The sequence below is a fragment of the Myotis nattereri genome (assembly GCF_964212035.1).
Source record: "Myotis nattereri genome assembly, chromosome: 2".
NCBI lineage: Eukaryota > Metazoa > Chordata > Mammalia > Chiroptera > Vespertilionidae > Myotis > Myotis nattereri.
In genome coordinates this window covers 29,258,496-29,274,153 of record NC_138076.1, presented here as the reverse complement: position 1 = coordinate 29,274,153, position 15,658 = coordinate 29,258,496, and the positions used below count along the sequence as shown (strand labels likewise).

Below are 15,658 nucleotides of genomic sequence, written 5' to 3'. Positions count from 1 at the left end.
CAGCAGCATTGGAGTCTCCTGGGACCTGGTTATAAATGCGGGTTCTCAGTCCCACCCCGGAACCTCGGTGGGGGCAGCGGTCTGTTTACATAAGCCTCCCAGCCATATACTGATGTGCATGCAAGTTTGAGCCCCACTGTGTAGGCTAAGCCCCTTAGAAAGTCTGTGTTAGTCCTGTCTTTATTCTTAGACTGTTACTCCTATGGCAAAGCCAGCTATCTTGAGGGAACCTGTATAAAAGGGTATCAGGATTAAGACAGCCCTGAGACGTGAACTCCAGTGGGGGTGTTACCTGACTGTCCCTCAATGAGGGGCGTGGCATCTGAGATGGAGGGGCGAACCGGGATCCAGGAAGAGGCCAGACTGGCCCCTCTGAGCCGTACTGTGACACTGTCTGTCCCGGGCCCAGATGGAGGAGTTCCAGATCTACGAGAAGTACTGTCAGAACAAGCCCCGCTCCGAGAGCCTGTGGAGGCAGTGCTCCGACTGTCCGTTCTTCCAGGTACGTTTCAGGATGCTCTCCTTTGCTAGTTGACTCTCAAGCAAAGACTCCTGAACGCTGTCTAAACCCAAGGTGTGGTGGTTGTAGGAATGCCAGAAGAAACTGGACCACAAGCTGAGCCTGGACTCCTACCTGCTGAAGCCAGTCCAGAGGATCACCAAATACCAGCTGCTCCTCAAGGTGAGACAGCGAGCCCCATGCCTGGCTGGGCACCCCCTGCATGGCCACCTCACTGCTACTTTCCCCTCCCAGCCACGCACCAGGCGGCTGCGGCTGCCTTACCATCTCTGAACATGGTGGTCTCTGAGCCACCTTCCTCCCATCTCTGCAGGGGCCTGGCTCTTCACAGACCTTGTGGAGGGCCTACTGTGCGCTGGCCATTGTTAGGGCGAGGGCAGGGACAGCATGTGAACAGATGGGCAAACCCCACCACATGGAGTCTCCATGCTGACACTGGGTTGTGCCAGTCGGTTATCTCTGTGGGCCCAGAGGCAGCACCGCAGGCCGGAGGGAACCAGTGAATGAGCGCGAAGCGCATGCGCCTAACCATCAGATGTTTGTTCGGTGTCAACTTTGAAAGGAAGGAGTAACCAGTTTAGAAGTGGGACACATGAGACGGGGATCTCAGTCTGAGTTTGCTGGGGGCAGAGCCGCACGAGGGTGCTGGCCCTGGGGAGTTGCAAAGGGCCTGCACTCGCCAAGTGGCTCAGGGGACATCCCCAATTTGCAGCATCCATCCAGGCTGAGGCGGGCTGGGGTACGGGGGCTTCATGGAGGTGGAAGGACAGAGCACTGGAGTTTCAGCAGCTTTCAAGGGAGTGGTAGGGGTCAGTGTCCAGATGGGTGTGTGAACATGACTCCTCCCTGCCCCCACCCACCAGGAAATGTTGAAATACAGCAAGAGCTGCGAGGGCGCCGAGGACCTGCAGGAGGCGCTGAGCTCCATCCTGGGCATCCTCAAGGCCGTGAATGACTCCATGCACCTCATCGCCATCACAGGCTATGACGTAAGGACCCTGAGGGTGCCCCTGCCTTCGCCCCCTCCTGCTGGAGGTGCTCGTGAGCCTGCTTGGTGGGGGGATCCGCCAGGCAGCGGCTCAGCCCGCAGCTAGTGCAGAGCTGTGCCCTTGAGCTTTGATGATCGTGGGTATCACCTGCAAGCAGTCAAAACCCGGCCTGACTCAGGGGGCCTGGGGAGGGTCTGCATGGGGGCTCAACATCGTGGCAAGAAAATCAGGACGTGTTCACCCCTCAGAGAGGATCTCTGAAAACCTCTTCATTCCTGGTCTTTTCCTGAGGTCAGCATCACTCAGGGAACGGGTACGAATCTGTTTTCTGGGCTGATAATGTGCACTGAGTCAGGGTTAAAGTCACATTTCTACTTTCTCCTCTGTATGCCCATGTCAGGCCAACCTACTACTTTGTTTACCTTCCTGTAAGTCTCTTCAGCACTCATTCTTGGTTTCTTTTCATTAATAGACTATTTTTAGAGCAGTTTTAAGTTTACCGCAAAATTGAGAGGAAGGTACAGAGATTTCCCACGGGCCCCCTGTCCCCTACCCACAGCCTCCCTCGTTATCAAGGTCCCCACCAGAGCGGCACATTTGTAATGAACCAACGTGGACACATCACTGACACCCAGAGCCCATGGTGTACACAGGGTTCACCCTTGGTGTTGCTCACTGTGGGTTTGCGCACATGTACAATGACACGTGTCCACCGTGGGCGTTACCTTACAGACCAGTCGCACTGCCGTGCACATCCCCTGTGCTCTGCCTGTTCACCCCTCCCTGCCCCTCCCCCCTAGACGCTCATCCGTTTACTGTCTCCATAGTTCTGCCTTTTTCTGAATGTGACACAGTTGGAATGCAGCCTCCCCAGACGGGCTTCTTGCACTCAGCAGCAGGCATTTAAAGCCCCCTCCCCACTCCCCCCATGTTCGTCCTGGGGTGTAAATGCTCCTCGCGTTGCTCCGCGTTCCAGGGGAACCTGAGCGACCTGGGGAAGCTGCTGATGCAGGGCTCCTTCAGCGTCTGGACGGACCACAAGAAGGGCCATGCCAAGGTGAAGGACCTGGCCAGGTTCAAGCCCATGCAGCGACACCTGTTCCTGCACGAGAAGGCCGTGCTCTTCTGCAAGAAGCGGGAGGAGAACGGGGAAGGGTACGAGAAGGCCCCGTCCTACAGCTACAAGCAGTCCTTAAACGTGAGTAAGGCCTGTTTCCAGCGGCCGCAGCCTTCCTGGCACTGGCCCTCAAGAGAAGGATCAGGGGCCCCCAGCGGCCGCAGCCTTCCTGGCACTGGCCCTCAAGAGAAGGATCAGGGGCCCGTTCCAGGTCGTAACTGAGCCTCCGTCATGACGTCCACCTTCTGGCACGTGTCTCTTATCTCTGGATGTGGGCGTGCGGGATCTCTGGCATCCGTAGCCCCCTCTCAAAACTAACAGCTGTCTCCCTGTTTTGTGCTCTCAGATGACAGCTGTTGGCATCACAGAGAACGTGAAAGGGGATGTGAAGAAGTTTGAGATCTGGTACAACGCCAGGGAGGAAGTTTACATCATACAGGTAGGACCCCGTCTTTCTCTCTCTGGCCTGGCATTCGGGGCTCCTCGAGTCTCAGTAGGATTGCCAATGAAAGGCTTCCAGGGAGAGCTGGTGTCTAGACTCTTCCGTGATGTTTTAGTTCCTAGAGGCCAGGAGCACCACTATTCATCTGAGGGCGCTGCCTGGGCCGTCTTTACCCTGAGCTGAGCCCAGGCACAGTACAGGGGCACACTTCAGGTTAGGGTGTCAGAGGTGTCCTTCCAGAAAAAGGAGCCGAGGCTGCCGTAGCCCCGGCACATGTGTGCCTGGATGTGCAGGGAGCAGCCAGCCTTGCCACACTTACACGCAGGACCGGGGATGGGAAGTGTGTTCCGAGTCCTTACCTGTCCTCACCTCGCTGGGGAGGGCAGGAAGTGGGCGAGGCTGTGCATGCATTGGTGAGCCCACACCAGAACCCGGGTGCCCCATGAAGGGGTCAGCCAGCACGGGATGTGCCCTCCTACTTGCCTTCCAAATTCTGACCCCACCCACCCGGCACTTGATGGCTTGGGCCCAGGGCCACATGGCAACCCTGTATCACACTGGGCTTAGTTGTCTACAACGCAAGCACCCACACCAGTGCAGCTAGACCCAAGGGCCCCAGAGAGCTAAGGCGAGGGTGTGGGTCACCGCTCTGGCTTTCCACAGCTGCCCACCTGGCACTGCCCCCAGGCCACCCACTGTGCTGAGGCAGGATAGAGCCCTGCCACGGTTCATGCTCCTCGTAGCCTCCCTCCCCCTGGAAGTTCAGAATATACTTGTGAGATTTCAGACTCCGGCTTCCCTTGTCACCTGGAACGGAGTCAGAGCCATTCCCCAGACTCTTTCGGCTGCAGGGTTTCCTCACTGAGTCAGCCTTCAGAGGTTGTGCAAATGTATCGGCTGGCTTTCCGTCCCCCGGCTGGTGTGGCCGTGCCCCGGGCCTTGTCGGATCATGCCCTGGACTGGGGTGGAGTCCCGAAGCAAGGGGCCGTGCCACCGTTCCCTCCCTTCCCCTTCCTCACGTACAAGGCTCTCGTTATCTAAGAGCGTTCTCAGAGGTTTCGAGAGTAGAAGACCCAAGTGTGTGTGTTTGGGGAGCGGCAGTCCTTACCTCCTGGCATTTCTTTGGGGGACACAGGCACCGACTCCTGAGATTAAAGCAGCGTGGGTGAATGAGATCCGCAAGGTGCTCACCAGCCAGCTGCAGGCTTGTCGAGGTAAGAATGTCTCCCGCCATCCCTTTCTCCCAGCTTTACAGAGGTTCCAAGCAATCTTAGTACCTGAGATCTCATAGTGTTTAGAAGTAAAGGTGCCAGGGTCAAGTTCCCCAGCCATGCGTGGGCGGTTTGTTTGTTCTCTCCCCGCAGAGGCCAGCCAGCACCGGGCGCTGGAGCAGTCCCAGAGCCTGCCTCTGCCAGCATCGTCCAACACGAGGTGAGGGGCACGTGCACGTGAGACACCGTCGCATGGGAAGAGTCACAAGTGGGCATGTGCACAGGCCACAGACCTGCCTTGGCCCTTGTCACCTGACCCTCTTGGTTAGGGGGTTCCTTTGCGTTTGCCCAGTGCGCCCCTGGAGTCACAGGCTGGTGGGCTAGTCCCAGGGGGGTCAGCTGCAAAGCTGTGTGTCTCTGGCCCCGCTCCCAGTCAAGGCCGGGCCCTGACAGCCCTCTCATCACTTTCTGTCCGTGGTTATGTCGCAGGGCGGTCAGCTATTCCATGACATGGCTATTCCAGGTCACAGTTAATCGCCAGCATTTTCCAGACAGTGGCCCCTCAGACAGGGACCCATCCAGGGCTGGAGGCTCAGAGCCACCACTCGCCGACGTGGGCACATTTCGGACACCAGCCTTCACGCCGGCTTTGTCCCACCCTTTCTGCAAGCCCTTATGTTTCCTTTGACGTTTTATTCATTCTCTTATTTTTTAACATATTGTTCCTCTTTCTTATATAAGCCACCTCTAAGCATGTGTGGGACAGGAGATGGTCTAAGTGAATAATCCACAGAACAATGATTTTAAAAGAAAAAGACACCCTACCCCCACCCCAAAAAAAGACAAAACTGCCTTCTGCTCGCTGGCTAGGAAGGTGGTTTTGTCCCCTTTGCGTTCCGTTTGGGCTTAATCTCGAAACGCATGGCCCCTCTGCAGTGGTAGGACACGTGCTTTAAAGTCTGGATAGGAATTCAGGAATGTCTGGACACCTCCAGTCCCCAGGGAGAGTTTTGAAAAACTAACCAGGCAACTGACTATTTCTTTTCCAATGTCTCTGACGCCCTTAGTCCTTCGAAAGGGAATGCAAGAAACGTCAAAAAGTTGGAAGAAAGAAAAACTGACCCCCTTAGCCTGGAAGGATATGTGAGCTCAACGACATTGCCAAAGCCCCCCGAAAAGGGCAAAGGTGGGTGTCCGCGGCGCCCCAGCCTGGGCGTACCGGGAGCTGCAACACAGGTGTCCACTAGTGGGCGTGTCAGGGAGGCACGGCCACCTACGGCCCGAGAAGCATTTGTAAGGAGCTTAGGGGTCCCCGCCCACCCCTGCACAGAGCACTGGAACCTCCCAGAGGAACCCCTCTTCCTCACGGTCAGTGCGCGCCCCAGTCTGGCAAACCCAGCTCCAGAGGTGAGCCCCGGCCTGGCCCGACACGTGCCCTCCCCAGGGCCCTCTGGGCGGTGGACACGCTCTGCACTCTCCCTCTCTCTTCCTTTGTAGATGACACAGTCACTAGCTCTACCTCAGAAAGCTCTGCGCTTTCCAAGAAGCGCTTTACTCTGCAGGGCTTTGCTAACCTCAAAGGTCAGAAAGGTAAAAGGTACCCTCTGAAAACCGCTTCCTGGCATGTCCCTTGCCAAGGTGGCATGCCTCTCATCCATCTGTGTGGTGACCATTCGTGAGGACGCTCTCGGGAAGGACATCTGCCTGCCTCATCCCAAGCCCAGCCACTCGGGAGCATTTTCCCGCCGCGTCCCTTTTCCGCGGATACTGGTGTGTCCGGCCCATGCAGCCCAGTGCCCTCTGGGGGGCCTTTTCTTTGAAAAGGTGGACGTGAACTTTTCCAAGGAGGGCTTGCTCACCGACGACCTGTCATTTGCTTTTCTGGCCCAACCCCTCCCACGGCACCCTTCCCCTTTCTTGCTTCTTCCTGTCGGTCCCTGTGGCATTCACCTTTCTGGCTGCAGTGACTGTCTATGCCAGAATGCCCAAGTGCTGCCGTCGGCTGCCTTCAGGGGGCCTTGGCTAGCGCCCGGGCCAGGTCAAGGGTCCCTTGAAGGAGACCTCTAAAAGCTCGACCACCTCTGAGGGCTCCTTGACGGTGAACTCTATGGGAGGGGGATACACCAAGATGGCTCATGAAGCAAGCCCCAAAGTTCCAGTGGGCCCTTATGGGACTCCCCAGTGGACCCTAAAAGCCAGTGTGTCTCAGTTTCTCTTCATTGGTCCAGACGCTGGTCTAAAAAATTAGAGGGTTTTTCCCCCCCAATTTATAAAATACTTTTAAGTTGGCCTCAAACGTAAAACAAAACAAAAAAGACAAATCCTGGCACTTTGCCAGAATAGAAAGTATAATCATAGCCCAGAAAATGTACCTAGAACTCAGAACATAAACCTAGACATGGCCCCCTAAAAGGATGGTAGCGATGGCTAGAGTCAACTGCTCACCATTTCATCTCTCCTTTTCCCTCGGGCTCTCCCTGCAACCGTGGGATCCCTCAGCCGGCGTGGTTTTGTACCCAGGAAGCTACTTTTTGAATCAGTGAAAATTAGGCCATTCGCTGTTCGTGTCTCATCCCAGCATGGATTCAGTGTCTCTCATGACCTCCTCGGTGCTCTGCATGCAATTCCTCACTCTCTCTCTTCTCTCTGTTATATTTTTGCCTCTTCCTCCTTCTGCAGCTTCTCCTACCAGTCCTGACAAAAAAGCTAAGCGACATGAAGTTAAGAGCGATCCAACGCCTTTTGGGTTACGAGGTAGAGTGGCTCAACCTTCTGGACATAGCCTGCCATCCATTTTCCCGTCCGGTTAGGGACGCTGTCTGTCTTGCCATTGCACGTCATCTGGAATGCAAAACGAGATAGGTCTCTACAAGCCAGAAGCAAACTCTTTGTTTTGTTCAAAAGCATGATGCTCTGGCCAGTGGTGCTGTGATGATGTCATGCTTCTGGGTTGAACTCCTCACACTAGGCCTGCCCAGAACCGACAGATTACTGACACCTGGCTGGCGTTTGGGCTGGGTTGGGCTTCATTACTCAGTGGCTTTATAGGCTGCAAGGCACCCCTGTCCACAGGCCCCTGCAGCACCAGCCACCCGCTGCTTTGCCAGTTTATCCCAGTGCTTCGTGGTGGAAACACAGAACATAGGAGTTACGGGATCCCATTAGGCCTCTCATTTCACTGGGAGATGGCCAGTCATACACAGAGGGGGTCAAGCTCCGTGGTGGGAATTGGGCCTTCTCCCTTTTCACCCCTCATATTCCAAGGGTAAAGCCCCCCACCCCTGCCACCCAGGGAAACCCAGAGTCCCCTGGCCCAGGTTGAGGGTTTCAGGTTTTCAAAGAGGATTTCACTTTGTGAATCTACCTGAGTTTTGCAAACAATTGTGAAGGTTCCCGAGGGGAGTAGACGGAGCTAGAATACCCACACTTACTGCCGGAGACCACCCGGAGGCCACCCAAGGCCCACACTGGCCTCCAACCACACTCTGCACCCTGAGGACCCAGGCTGCGGCCCTCCTACTGCCCCCGGACATGACAGCCCAGGGGCCAGGCCCCTCTCCCAGTGCCTTGGCTGGGGCCGGGGGGGAGGGGGGGGGTGCACCCAGCTTGCCCCAGGAGCTCAGAGCAGAGTCCTTTCCCATTGACAATCTCCTGGAAGGGGCTGTTTTCCTCCCTTACACATTTTCTACTTAAGACCTGGAGACACCGGAGGCTTCCCCGCTGTGGTCTCAGGTTGTGTAGACGGCTGGTGTGAGCGTGGGGCAGGAGTGAGTGCGGGCTTGAGCACAGCCCAGTGCAGCTCAAGTGCTGCTTTTACTGCTTTTTAGCCAGATGTCACCTCTGCAAGCTCGTCTCCTCATCTGTAAAATGAAGACGAGGCCCCCGTGCAGGGTCACAGTAGATGTGTGGGAGTCCTGAGCACGGCACCTGGGGCTCAGCAGCCAGTGCTCCCCTCCTCTTCCTCACCATTGACCACTTCAGTCCACAGCAGGTGACGATGAACCCGATGAACTCGGGCGCTCCCTGCTGGCCCTCTTGCAAATGCTTAAGCGCTCACTTCCTGAACCGCTTCCCCGGCCATTGTTTCCCTCACTGTCAACACCTAGGACTGTTTGACAGGAAATAGGCGTGATTGTACTCATGGTCACCGTGGCCCAAATGTCCACCTGCAAAACCCCCAACATCCTGAATAGATCAGAGAGGGATGCCGTCCCGATTTGTGGTCATTACACTGACAACTGATAACATTTTCTTGTGTCACACTTGGGGCCTCGGGCATAAGTGGGGTCTCATACTTTCTGGCAACTCCCTTGTCACACTGTTTGAAGGCAGGGACGTTACTGAGCCTGTTCAAGAGGTTCCCCCAGAGGCTCCCGGGCAGAGAGGGGAGTGACCACAGGCCTGGATGCTGCTCTGTGCCTAGAAAACCTTGTATCTGCAGGCGCCAGGGGGCTGAGTTGTTCATAAGACAAACACAACCAGGCTGCTTTCTAAAGCGAAGGTTGACCTGTGGTCGGCTGGCCAGGCGGCACTGCCTCCTCTGCCCATAGGACAGTCTTCATCTCCCTGTCCTCACTGTCCTCAGACTTCTGCTCCTGTTTTGCCAGAAACCCCACCATATCTTTCGGGGTGGGCAGGAGGGGGAGAAGATGTTTGCAGCCAGGCCACCCGGCACTGTGACCCTCTCAGTGTGCCCTGTCCAGTGCTCTCCTTAGCTTCCCACACTGTGTGACAACTCCAGACATGCCTCTAGCAGCAGGTCACGTGGTTTGTAGCCGGAAACTCATCACCCCCAATTCCTGCACAGACACAAGCCTGGCAGTGACATGAGCAGGGCCGTGCTCAGCACACCTCCCTTCGCCCCAGCACCTGGCCTCAGGTGGGCAGAGCTCAGACGCTCTCCTGGCCTGCTGTGGAGGGGCCTTTCGGAGGAGCTCAGGGATGCTGGCATCTGCTGGTTTCTTTGGCTCTGAGGACACCGCAGATACATGCTCTCTTCCTGGGATTCACTGTTCTGTGGCCAATGGGGAACTCTGGGTCCCAGATCCCTTTGCTAGGAAAGCAGAGACGGTTTTCTATTGCCTCTTTAACACAAGGTTTTCATTGCCAAGCTTAAACGTTCTCAGCCTTGGGAACCGGTCCATTAGACAGCTTGCCTCTTCGCAGCCCTGACTTCATAAAGGGGAGCGTGCATTTTACACTTGTCTGGCTGTGGTTTGGTCACACCCAGCACCCTCTCTTTCTTAGCGAAAAGCCACCATACAGGTAACTTGGAACTGGGTGTGCTTAAGCCCAGATCTGACTAGCAGTCTGCTTATTTCCTGGGTCCGTTTGCTTCCTGTCGAAATGCTATTTAATACCATGCAATGGCTGTGATCAAACACCAGGGGGTGTGGCTTCCGCTTGGTGCTTCACTGCTGGCACTTACCCCATTTATTCAGAATCGAGAATTTATCACCTCCCGTCTCCCCACAACTTACTTGCACTCTCCCCCCACATGGGACATACAATTGCTTCTCTTTGGGGATCCATGGCAGTAGAGGTGCTAAAGAAGGAACATACATCATTTATAAAATTCCTCGTCTTCTGGCCCGTGGAGGTGGTGGAGCTCATGCGGGCTGGCTCTGCAGCCTGAAGGCCTGGGTTGGGATCCTGGCTTTGCCTCCATGGCCTGCAGAGCTCAGACACCTGTTAGCGTCAATCCCATGAGGATCACAGCCCTCTTCCCTCACACGTCGGGGGCTAGGAGTGTGTCTGAAACAGGGCGCTGTCAGGAACCTCCGCCCTTTGTGTGGGGAGCTCTCCTGGCCCACCTGGGTATGGAGTGGTACAGAGGTTCGTTGGAAACACCTTCCCTTCCATGTGTTTGCTCCAGCCCAAATGGGTGGCAGCCCTCTAGCTAGTGGTCTTCCAGGGTCCCTGTGCTCCCCTGGGACTGGGCCCAGCAGGCAGGAGGCCAAGTGGGGAGTGCTCCGCCTCCTCTGGGAAGCCACAGGGCCTGCTGGGTAAGAGCTCATTCTCTCCCCTGATTGGCCTGGCCATGAAGCAGGTGCTCTGGACCCCGCCTCCCTAGACCATTTGCACAGTTGAGCAAGCAAGCATGGCAGGCATTTGGGAAGTCGGCAGCCTGCCCTGCAGCCTGGGAAGGGGGCACGCTCCACACGGCGGCGCATTTTGGAGGTTGCAGGGATTTCTATAGATCAGATTCAGACAGGCTTGTCATTGCGGGCGATCCTCACTGCAGCCTGTTCCTCCCTCAGGTTGGAGCAAAACATCTCACCCGTTGGAGGCCCCTGAGGACAATGACGGCTGGTCGAGTGCTGAGGAGCCGATTAATTCCTCAGATGCGGAGGAAGAAGGCGGCGTGGGCCCCAGGAAGCTGGTAATCTCCCCCCTCCTCACTCCCTGGGGTGGCCAGCCTGGTGCTGCTGGTCCCTGGGCGCCCCAGAAGCGTGGTGGTCGGCAGCTCCCATGGCCACTGGGAGGGATGTTTAGTGCCAGGGCTCCCTGTTGCTGGATAGCCTCTGTGGCTAGGGTTCAGCACCTGGAGCAGAAGCAGAGGGTTTTGCGTGCCTCCCTCCGCAGGTTCCCGGGAAGTACACCGTGGTGGTGGACGACGAGAAGGGAAGCCCCAACACGCTGGCCGTGAGGAGCGGAGACGTGGTGGAGGTGGTCCAGGAGGGCGAGGAGGGCCTTTGGTAAGATGCCCACAGTGCGCCCCCCCCCCCGACCCCCGCCACTCCCCATGCCACGCGCGGCACACAGGCTGGAGCCACTGACAGGCCCACGCCCCGCGCAGGTATGTCAGGAACCTGACCTCCAGCAAGGAGGGCTGGGTGCCGGCCAGCAGCCTGTCCGTGCTCCTCGGCAAGTCCAGCTCGGCGCAGTGCTTGAGCAGCCCAGGTAAGACCCCCCGTTCCACGCTGGCTGTGCCCTGAGCCCACCGGGTGTCACCACCTGGAGCCTGTGACCAAGGAAGAGGGGCCGGAGTGTGCAAGGACGGAGCCGAAGCCCTTCTCGCCTGGTTTTCCCGCAGAGTCCAGCGCAGGGTCCGCTCTGCTGAGCAACTCCTCCAGCTGCAGCGAGAGCTGCGGCGCCCCCCTCTCTGACCTGCAGGGGTAGCACCCGCCGGGCCCCCGGTGCAGGAGGCCAGCCTGCGGACCCCTAAGTTTTCCTTTGCTTGGGCTTGGGCTTGCCTAGTTTGGTGAGGGGACGGTGCTCTAACACGCCCTGGACAAGGAGGACCCTGACAAGACCCGATCGAGGAGCTGCCGCGGCCCACAGAACCTCGTGGTGCAGGACGTGGGGACATGCAGAGCAAAGGCTCAGGAAGAGTCTGCCCTCCAGCCTCCACGCCAGGATCCCCTCCCAGGGCACAGGCCCCGGCTCCCAGGGGAGGACCAGAACACCAAGCTTCCTGGGAAAATCGGAAAGTCTGGGGGATGCTGCAGGCCAACAGACCACCTGCGAAGAAGGGCTCTGAGGCGGGGCCACCCCTTCCGCCTCCGCCAGGCAGCCAGGGAGGAGCCGGTCCCCACCGCTCTGGTTTCTGCTTCGGTTCTGACATTTCTGGTCCGGTGCTTTCGCAGGGATGTGCATACAATGGGGCTGCTTCCAAAAGCCGTCACTGATTCACTGACCCAACAGCTTGAAGAGAGAGGGGGTGGGGGGGACTCTTTTGTCTTTTACACATTTTTTTTAAAGCAGGGACGAATCCCACGGCCATTTTTCATGGTACTTCGGCCTCTGATCTTTACCAAGAATCACTGTGTTTACATGAAATGACAATTTGATACCGCATTTGATATAAAACTATTTTTTTGTTACTGGGGTTTACATGGCAGCACGTTGTACATGCGCAGAATGGTTTGGGGGACTCTCTCGTGGAAATTGATGGCAGTCCCAAAGCCCACCTGGTAGCAGGTGGATGAAAATATGTCCCTTGATAAAATCAGGCAGCATTTCTACACACGAAAGCAGTTAGAAACCAAGGAAATGTCTTCACCTGTGTAGTTAATTTTCGAAAGGACATTTAAACTATAATTTAAAATACTAACCTTCTTTTCTATAAAAAAAAAAAAAGTGGGGACTCTTGATTTTTTTTTTTAACAAGCTTCACTGAATTAGGATTTTTAAATTGTTTTTAAAGAATACATAAAGATGCATTTTCTGCAGGGTATCATCTGAACCAATGATGTCATATGTAGCTTAGTGCAAACCTGAGCTCGACTCGCCTCTGCCTCTTCCAACCTCCTCCACCTGCACACGGAGTAAAATCGCCCTGCGTGTTCTGTATAAAATCACCCGGAGTATAGAAATTTAAAGGTGCAGAGTTTATTTTATTCCAATCAAAGCAGAACTGGAAAGAAAACTCTTCTGTTTTACCTTTTTTGTGTGTTTCAGAAACACATTCTGTTCTTTGGAAACACTCTCTGTATTGGCTGGGGCAGATATTTTTATATGTGTGTATATATGTTGATGCGTGTACATATGTATCCAATGTAAGGGATGTATTTATAGCCTCCATGCTGCTGGAAATTGTCACTTTACAGCCCTCTCTGAGCCCGAGCCCTGCCGTAGCGAGGCCGACAGGCTTCCCCCCACCACCATGGGCAAGGCCTCATCGCCAGCCAGGCCTTGGAGTGTGGTAATAAACCAGTAAATGTGCAAGACCTGGCAGCTTTTCTTCTGGTGTATAAATTATTTGAAAAAAAAATGATGTGTCTCATAATTTAATTAATATATTGATTGTTCAGACACCGTTCCTGCCATCTCAGCCCGGGATTGCCCACCATCTTTTGTGATCGCTTCCTCATAAAGGCACTTTAAAACCTCATGTCTTCATCACTGTTTTCTGTGTTTTTTTCTGCTGATGTAAATGAAATTTGAAAATCCGAGTTCTTTATTATATGGATGGAGTTTGAATAAATATCAGCAACTCTTGCTGTCTGCCTTCACCTGTAAAGGCGCAGAATCCCTCAGGTCTGCGTGCCCAGCACAGCAGTGCTCTGTTTTGCGCATCTACTCACAGGTTGGCAAGCACGTGTTCAAGCAGAAAGGGGGCAGGCAGTGAGCATGTTCCAAACACTTTACGTTGTCAGAAAAGTGGTGAAGATGGAATAACAATAAGTTTATTATGTATGTCAACAATATAAAGGTAACAAAAGAAATGTAAAATTACCATCCCAATACAAGAATACATTTGATAACTTTGAAACCATGAAGGTAGAGAAGAAAGAAGGGTAGTTGATGCAGCAGAAAAAGAGTAGGGTACAGAAAGGGAAAATCATGATGAGCTGGAGCACAAAAGATGATGGAAGAAATAAGTCCAAATATTTCTCAGTCACAACATATGTGATGATGCTAAACTGACCCATGGAAAGAGTATCAAATTGGATGTAACAACTGCTAAGAGAGACCATAAAACAAAGTTATGCAAAGGTTGAAAATAAAAGAAAGAAAAAAGATGTAACAGACAAACTATAACCAAAAGGAAGCTGGGATAGCAATGTTGATAACACATGAAATGCAATTTAGGACTTGGTTAAGCATATAACAATTATGCTCAAAATATAGAGAGCAAAGATTAGCAGTCAAGGGTGAAAATGTTATCTCTCACAGGTATTAATACCCATTTGTCCCCTAAAAGTATAAAAATATGTATTATTTTCCAACACACATAAAATACACAATTTTAAAAAACAATGAAAAGACAATTTTAAAGGTTAGCAAAGAAATGTCATTGGAAATTCTGATATCTGCAGGACTGCAGAATTATGCATATGAGCACTCAGGAGTGCAGCCAAAGGATAGCTTAGAGTGGCATTGATAGCCCAGCTGCATTTAATGATAAAATTAATGAGTTTACCATTTAAAGAAGCTAAAAGTAAGACCAATATAACTCAAAGGAAATATAAAGGAGGAATTAGTACAATTCAGAGAAGAAAATAATAAAAATCAAAACAAATTGATAAAATAAAAACCTTGTTCCTTGAAAAATAATAAAATACAGCAATTGATAGAAAAAAAAACCTGAAAAACTTCACAACAAATAAAGGTTTTAAAATGAGAGAACCATTATGAACAACTTTCTGCCAATACATTTGAAAGCAAAATAGGAATTTTTTAAAGAAAGCAAATTGTTAAAATTAATCAGGAAGAAATAAAATACTTGGGCTGATTAATAACAAAGAAATTGACTTGCAGTTTAAAAAAATTACTCCAGATCCCAGGCTCAGATGGTTTTATGGGTTTAGCCATCTCTTTAAGAAGAAGAATCCAAAGAAAGTCAAGAACAGAAATGTCTCCAAAAAGGGCTGTGGTTAGGAGGAGCAGTCTAACGCTAAAGTATCTTTTCCTCCATCCTCCCTCCTCCAAAAATAAATTCCTAAACAATTAAACAATTATTAAAAACTAGAGGCCTGGTGCACGAAAGTCATGCACCGGGCGGGGGGAGGGGGGTGTCCCTCAGCCCAGCCTGTACCCTCTCCAATCTGGGAACCCTCGAGGGATGTCCAACTGCCGGTGGGATCGGGCCTAAACGGGCAGTTGGACATCCCTCTCACAATCCAGGACTGCTGGCTCCCAACTGCTCGCCTGCCTGCCTGCCTGATTGCCCCTAACCACTGCCCTGCCAGCCTGATCACTCCCTAACCACTGCCCTGCCAGCCTGATCACCCCCTAACCACTGCCCTGCCACCTGATCACCCCCTAACCACTGCCCTGCTAGCCTGATCAATGCCTAACTGCCCTCCCCTGCAGGCCTGGTCCCTGCCAACTGCCCTCCCTTTCAGGCCGGGTCCCTCCAACTGCCCTCCCCTGCCGGCCATCTTGTGGGTTGGAGTGATGGTTAATTTGGATATTACTCTTTTATTAGATAGGATTCCAGAAGTGCCTGACTGATGTGACTCAGTGGTTTAGCATAAACCCATGAACCGGGATGTCAGGGTTCAATTCCCGGTCAGGGCACATGTCTGGGTTGCGGACTCCATCTCCAATGGTGGTGGTGGGGGCGGGTGGTGGGAGGGGGTAGGAGGCAGCCAATTTGTAGCCAATGATTCTCTCTCATCATTGATGTTTCTGTCTCTGTCACCCTCTCCCTTCCTCTTTGAAAACAATAAAAACATGTTTTTAAAAATTCCATAGGTGATCAATAAAACAGCTCCTCTAAGGACTGATTCTTCCTGTTGGCGAGTAGGGCTGAGACCGGCCAGAAATAAGCAGCACTGGTGTCCCCAGTCTCCACCCATTCACAGAAAGGATATGATTTCCACAGAGGCAGCCCGGACAGGGAGTTGCCCTAGCTGTGCCCTGGGACCAGACGGAAAGGGAGGGACAAGACCTGGATGCCGGGGACAGAAGGGTGCCATCTGTCACTAA

At 53.5% G+C, this 15,658-nt stretch overlaps 1 protein-coding gene across 5 annotated transcripts in view; it reads left to right on the top strand.

Moving 5' to 3' along the window:
- Positions 1-13,187, top strand: part of MCF2L (MCF.2 cell line derived transforming sequence like) — a 112,731-nt gene extending 99,544 nt beyond the window's left edge. For 3 of the 5 annotated variants that reach the window (XM_081082351.1, XM_081082349.1, XM_081082350.1), the window contains exons 19-32: positions 410-502; positions 590-682; positions 1,384-1,509; positions 2,486-2,707; positions 2,973-3,065; positions 4,204-4,282; positions 4,433-4,499; positions 5,347-5,465; positions 5,777-5,869; positions 6,959-7,033; positions 10,540-10,661; positions 10,865-10,977; positions 11,079-11,182; positions 11,316-13,187. In XM_081082351.1, the coding sequence (XP_080938477.1) occupies positions 410-502; positions 590-682; positions 1,384-1,509; positions 2,486-2,707; positions 2,973-3,065; positions 4,204-4,282; positions 4,433-4,499; positions 5,347-5,465; positions 5,777-5,869; positions 6,959-7,033; positions 10,540-10,661; positions 10,865-10,977; positions 11,079-11,182; positions 11,316-11,401 (1,485 nt within the window). In that variant the 3' untranslated portion in view covers positions 11,402-13,187. The remainder of the gene's footprint in view (positions 1-409; positions 503-589; positions 683-1,383; positions 1,510-2,485; positions 2,708-2,972; positions 3,066-4,203; positions 4,283-4,432; positions 4,500-5,346; positions 5,466-5,776; positions 5,870-6,958; positions 7,034-10,539; positions 10,662-10,864; positions 10,978-11,078; positions 11,183-11,315) is intronic. The other 2 variants (XM_081082352.1, XM_081082353.1) reach the window with 2 other exon arrangements.
- Positions 13,188-15,658: the final 2,471 nt, after the last annotated feature.